A 6,000-nucleotide genomic window follows, 5' to 3' on the forward strand; every position below is an offset into this window, starting at 1 on the left:
GGCAGTAACAGTGCAGTGTCAGTAGATGCAACGCTCTCTGGTCATAAGTGCCACTGACATGTTTTTATTTCACACCATTTTTTGGCCTATGAATAGGGTCGGGTGAGGTTCGGGGGTTAAGTGTCTGGGTAACTCACCACACTGTCCCTCAGTGTTCCCCTCAAAGAGGGAATAGGGGAGGTCAATGCTGAATGAGTTGCCCCTGTAGACCACTTTTGTGCTGATCGCTGGTATCTCCAGTGTGATCACCATATCTGTGCCAGTGAGGCGCAGGACGGAATTGCTGTAGGCGGGATAGATACGTTTCTGATTCACGTACACCTGTAGGACAAGGAGAAAAAACACATTAGATAAGATTGTGAACCAAGCACAGCAGCATGTCTTACACCATTTTGACAGATTAACTATTAGGTCACAGCTCTAAAAATAATTAATCATGTGAAATACTGACTCTAAAATAACAAATAATTTCAATTGTTGCTTACCACATTAGTTGTTCCTGAAGTCTTCAACTGAGTCAAAACGACCTTGTAGGATTGGTATATAACATAGAGAGACTGGGGGCAGAATGTGCTGTCCGAAGGATCGCAGTCTTGGTTATTTAAGATAATAGTCAAGTTATATTTAGTAATTATCTCTTTGACCAGGTAGTAAGTGCAGTTCTCATCAAAACTGTATGATTTTCCATCAAATGTCATGTAGTGGGCTCCACTCCAACCACTGCACACACCTGCACGACAAATTTAAAGTAAGAACTTGAACAGGAAGAAAACATCAAGATCACCGTGTTTATTAGCAGTTAGCATCTAGTACAGAATCACTTTAGTAGTTAGTTGCTTTAGTAGTTACTGCTACTGGAGCAAATTTAGTGTCATTTAGTGGACAGTCGGGTGATGGCCCAAGATTGTGGCTCCAAATTCAATGAAAACTGCAGCACACCTTTTCTTAAAGCCATTTTCTTGGTAAATCCAGTTCACTGTGCAGTACAACTGTCACTCATTTGCAAAATGGATGTTTTACTGTCAATAGTCTTAGCACACAGGATTCCCTGCTGAATATAATAAAAAGTAGTAGTAGTCAAAAGTAGTAACCTGTATTGAAAAGTTATATTTTCAACTTACATTCACATTCATAGTGGAAGCAGCATCCGTCATAAACCTTGACAGCTTTGCGTCCATTGGCACAGATTGGTTGCTCCACTGTGGGACAGGGAGTCTGTGTCTCCGTGACCTTGCCATTAGTGCACACAGCTGTGGTACAGTTGTCAGCCTTCCAGGTTTCTCCATTCTGGATGGGGATTAAGAGACAGTAAGTCATATAGGAAAGTGTGGGTGTGTTAAACAGTAAGATTTTTCAAGATGCAGGGCTATACTTTAGTGAACTCTGTGTTGCTCAGCCATGCCCAGTGTGTCGGCAGTATGCCAGATGCATGTTTGGTAATTTAATTCCCAAATTCGCATGGTGCACCTGTGGCACCCTTGGATATGGGGTGGTACCAGAAAAAATGCATCATCATACATCATAGATGGGTGTGTTAGAGGCTGTGGCAATCATGGCCAATCACATTAAGTACTATCACCCATTTTAACCCCTTTTTAACAGTATTTATTGACAGTTTGAGAAACCTGTGGAGAGCTTTCTTCATAAGAAACTTGAAGAGTGACAAATGCAGCTAAACCCCACCATAGTAGTGTAATATATAAAGTGAAAGTAGGATTTAAAATGTGGTGTAGTATTTTGCATACTGTTTTTATATTGCTAGGGTTATTTATAAAGTATAAAACTGTTGGATTTGACTGGTTTACTTGCAAAAATAACTACTGACAAGCTAGAAATGAAAGAGTTGCCTGTTCAATTCTCATATTGTGGCATAAATGTGTTCCTGGTAATGATCCACAAATAAACACAAAAGGATGTTTTAAAATATGGCACTTTTTTTCTGGGAACACCACCATAAAAATTAACCTAAACAATCACTATCACAGATGTTGGTCTTCACAGCCACACATCTGTCCTGCCTCTCTCTAGACTGTTTAATGTCCAATTATGGGACACATGGTGAGGCACCAAGAAACTAAACCAGCACAGTTGAGGAAATAACCTCAGCATGATGCAGGAAAATGCCAGTTCACAGGTGTGTTCCTGCACACAAAGCAGGTACAGGTGAAATACAATACTTCAAGTCTTTTGAAAATACAATCACAAATAAAAACATATTTCATGGACAGTATGTCCTACCTTTCTTGGTGGATCCACATCATTGCAGTCCAGGGTTGTTGTTGATGGGGTTGTTGATGGAATGTGAGAAGAAGTAGGAACAGTTGTGGAGGGAGGAACTGAGCTTGAAATCGTGGCCTTTGTAGAGGTGCTGAACAATGTAGTAGTAGAGTGGGCGGTTGTGCTGGGTATCGGTGTTGTGTTACATAGACTGGGCTCTGCCACAATATTACAAGATGCATTGCAATATGCAATGTAACACCACCCTAAGCCATCAGTGACATTGTAAACCATGTCCCCTGTAAAGAACAGCAGATATTAAAGTTAAGTGCACAAAATTAAAGGAATATGGATTCATAAACAAATGTATTTAATAAGAGAATGTATAATGTATTACTTTACTTCATGGCATCAAGAAAAACGCCAACTTAGCTTTGCATAAAAGAGCTTAAGGTCCTTTGCGTAAGAGTGCATGCAACACATACATTCACTTTATTAGGAGCACCATATTAATAATGGGTAGAGCCTCCCTTTGCTCTCAAACTAGCATCACTTCTTTGTGTCGTGGATCCACTAGGTCTTGGAAACGAGATTCTGCTATGTTGACATGATTACATCACATAATTTCTGCTGATTTTTCAGCTGCACGTTCATGCTAAAATCTCCTGTTCTACCACATCCGAAAGGTGCTCTACTGGATTCAGATCTGGTGACTGGGGTATGGAACGCCAACTGGACCAAACCTCTAGTTTGGCATCTGCATTAATAGTCCAAATTTGTATGTCTTCAGACAACAGCAAATACCCTGTTAACATTTTAAGGCATTTAAAATTGCCTGCTACCACCTCATCAGTTTCTGAGAGAAAACCTTAAGTAACCTTTAATCATTGCAAGTAGACATGAAACAACATAGAAATTTAGTATCATGACTATAGTGACCAAAATTATCAGTTATCAGTATTATCATGGTATTGTTAAAATGTGCTGAAAATGTTCAAAAAGTAGTAAGACCTGAAATAATTTCACCAAGTGAATGTTTGCATTTAAACATTAAAATAATTACATGTCCAACACATCTATCCCATAAGGGACCAATAGCACTACTGAGTTTGCCTGCTGCATGTCCACTCTTAAAAAGGGAAAAGCAAATATATTGTTTTCCGTGCTAAAACGTCTTACGCGTCACAGACACTGTAGACACCCCTGTCACCTGTCCAACATGGTGCTGTTAAAACAGAAACACCGTGGCTACACTGCGCTCAGGGATGAAACAGCGAACTGCAGCGTTTTTAAAACACACAATCACAGATCGGAGCGTCTCACGCGGAGGCTCAGCGGCTACAGCTTCCTGTTTCTCTGCTGCGTCTGAGTGTGTCTCCGTGGTCATGTGACACCCCTCCGAACAGAAAGGTAAACTCCCGTGACAGTGTAAAAGGAGTCAATCGCCTTTTTAACGGGTTTACTCGCTTTTAAAACACCCACTTATACCTACTAACTTTGGTGTAAAAAGTTTTTAGAATCTGAAAAATCTCCGCAGCAGCGCTGCCACTGCCTTACGCCATGTTTTCACTGACACATTACAAACCCATGTTGCTCGCCGCACATGTGTCTGGGGGACTGTTGCTGGTTGATGCCATACAGAACCTAACGTGAGTGAAATTAACCACAGAAATTCACCACGGTAATTATAGTGATAATTAAATTTTAAACGATAATATTAACCATCGGGCATTTCTACCGTTATATAGAGTGAAACCTGTAACCATTTCATCTCTAACTGCAAGAGTGAAAACAATTCTCCACCTACTTGGTATGAATTGAGATTAAGTAATAATATTGACTGATTTGGGCTTAAGAAATAATAATTAGATTCATCATTTTGTTAAGTTTGCCACACTGTCTAAGAGGGTCTCGCTTTTTTTATGAAATGAAATATAAGATTCAGTCCTCCTCTCCATCGCAATAATTTTGTAGTGTCCTTTACAAATGGTTATTAATGTTACTGCTGCTGTGTGTTGTCTGTAAAAAATAATTTGGCTTGTATTTTTATGGCTGCTACGTGATGGCCACAGATATTTAATAATTAATGATAAACAGATTATTCAGACACATGTGAACATAACAGGTAAGATTTAATAATTATAGATATTAACGGCACATATTTATCAACACTTATCAACATTGTGGTGAAACCTATGTGAAAAAGCCAACTAAACATGTTTTTCATTATAGAGTGGCTTTGTAGCATTGTTTGGGCAGCAAAAAGAGGAGAGACACAGCTTGAAAGCAGATGTCTCTTGCCAAAGACAATATTAATCAAGAGCATGAATTACTAATTCAAGAGCAAGAATTATTAAATCAAACATAAAAATCAATTCTAATCTCCAAGATCCCTCTTAGGTTCATGTGAATATTAATGTGTGTAGTTTGAATATGAAGATGTCTCTGTCTCTACAACATGTCATTATCATGAAATAACTAAGGACTATTTAGTGACTACTCAGAATGATGTATTACTTAAGGGTGCACAGAGTAACTAAATGATTAAATAAATAGTACCATTCGCTAATACTGACTTAAATCAAGAACTCATGGTCAAAGTGGTCGTATGTCAATTCAAAGATATTTATAAAATAATCATTATCTAATGTTTCATTAATATAGTATGTCCTAGTTGGGTCTCTACTACATCTATATCTAATATATAGTTCTCAATTGCAGGGCTATCCAGGAATTAGTTATTAATAACTCATTAATTATGCGTTCATTCAGATTAATTTTCTCACTCTTAGTTAATACTCAAAATCTTTTGTTATGACCTAAAGTTATGACTAATGGGAAAAAACCCCGCTTATTTTCCCCTTCTGTAGGAGATGGAATGCACATTGGATAAAAAATGTGTTCCTATAGAAATTGTAAAGATGATCATGGATAAAATTTCAATAAACTGAATCTCTAAATCATGTCAAATAAGCACGATGGAAAGAAAAACTAATATACAGACTTTCAATTTGAAAGAAAAGGCAAGTCCTACTAATAAAAAAAGCATGCATGTGAAAATGAAAAATGGAGAATCACCTACCAGGACGATATGAAGTTCCATTCCTAATACAGGCACATAATGTTGGAGATGTGGTAAACTGTGAAAGAGTAGAAAGAACTGTGGTTCTCGTTGATGGAGCAGTGGTTGAACCAGTGGTGTAAATAGCTGTGCTTGGTGGGAGTGTCTGTGTTATTGGGCCAATTGATGTTGAAGCTTTGACTGTTGTTCCTGTAGTTACACTTGAAGTAACAGTAGTTGTGTTCATAACATTAGGTTTTGAATATACAGTTGATGATTGTGGCGATGCTGTGATTACAACTGTTGTTTCTGAGCTTGTTGTTGTGACACCAGGCACCACAGTCGTAGTTTCTACACGAGTTGTGGTAGAGCTAGTCACTGGGCTTGTGGTGACTCCTGTAGTTGGTTTGGTTGTTTCAAACTTTATTGTTGTTGATCCTGAGGTAGTTGTTTCTACTGGTTTTGTTGTAGTTCCTTTACTGGTTGTTGAAGGTCCCTCAGTAGTTGTGGTGCTAACAGATGGTTTTGAGGTCACCACTGTGGTTTCTGAACTTCTTGTTGTGACACCAGGCACTGAGGTTGTAGTTTCAACAGTAGTTGTTGTAGAGGTGGTCACTGGGCCAGTGGTGATTGTGGGTGGTTTTGTTGTTTCAACACTGATTGTTGTTTCCTCAGATGTTGTTGTGTGGACTTGTTTGGTTGTTGTTCCCTTAGTTGTGCTT

General features: G+C 38.6%; 1 protein-coding gene across 1 annotated transcript in view; it reads right to left on the reverse strand.

Moving 5' to 3' along the window:
• The window catches only part of LOC111219400 (mucin-5AC-like), a 36,147-nt gene that overhangs the window by 8,927 nt on the left and 21,220 nt on the right, over nucleotides 1-6,000 (reverse strand). The window contains exons 28-31 of the mRNA XM_022742065.1: nucleotides 2,239-2,516; nucleotides 1,122-1,287; nucleotides 486-730; nucleotides 138-321 (exon numbers count right to left, since the gene is read on the reverse strand). Coding sequence (XP_022597786.1) covers nucleotides 138-321; nucleotides 486-730; nucleotides 1,122-1,287; nucleotides 2,239-2,516 — 873 coding nt within the window. The remainder of the gene's footprint in view (nucleotides 1-137; nucleotides 322-485; nucleotides 731-1,121; nucleotides 1,288-2,238; nucleotides 2,517-6,000) is intronic.

This window comes from Seriola dumerili, unplaced genomic scaffold (assembly GCF_002260705.1).
Source record: "Seriola dumerili isolate Sdu_G_001 unplaced genomic scaffold, Sdu_1.0 BDQW01000003.1, whole genome shotgun sequence".
NCBI classification, from domain to species: domain Eukaryota; kingdom Metazoa; phylum Chordata; class Actinopteri; order Carangiformes; family Carangidae; genus Seriola; species Seriola dumerili.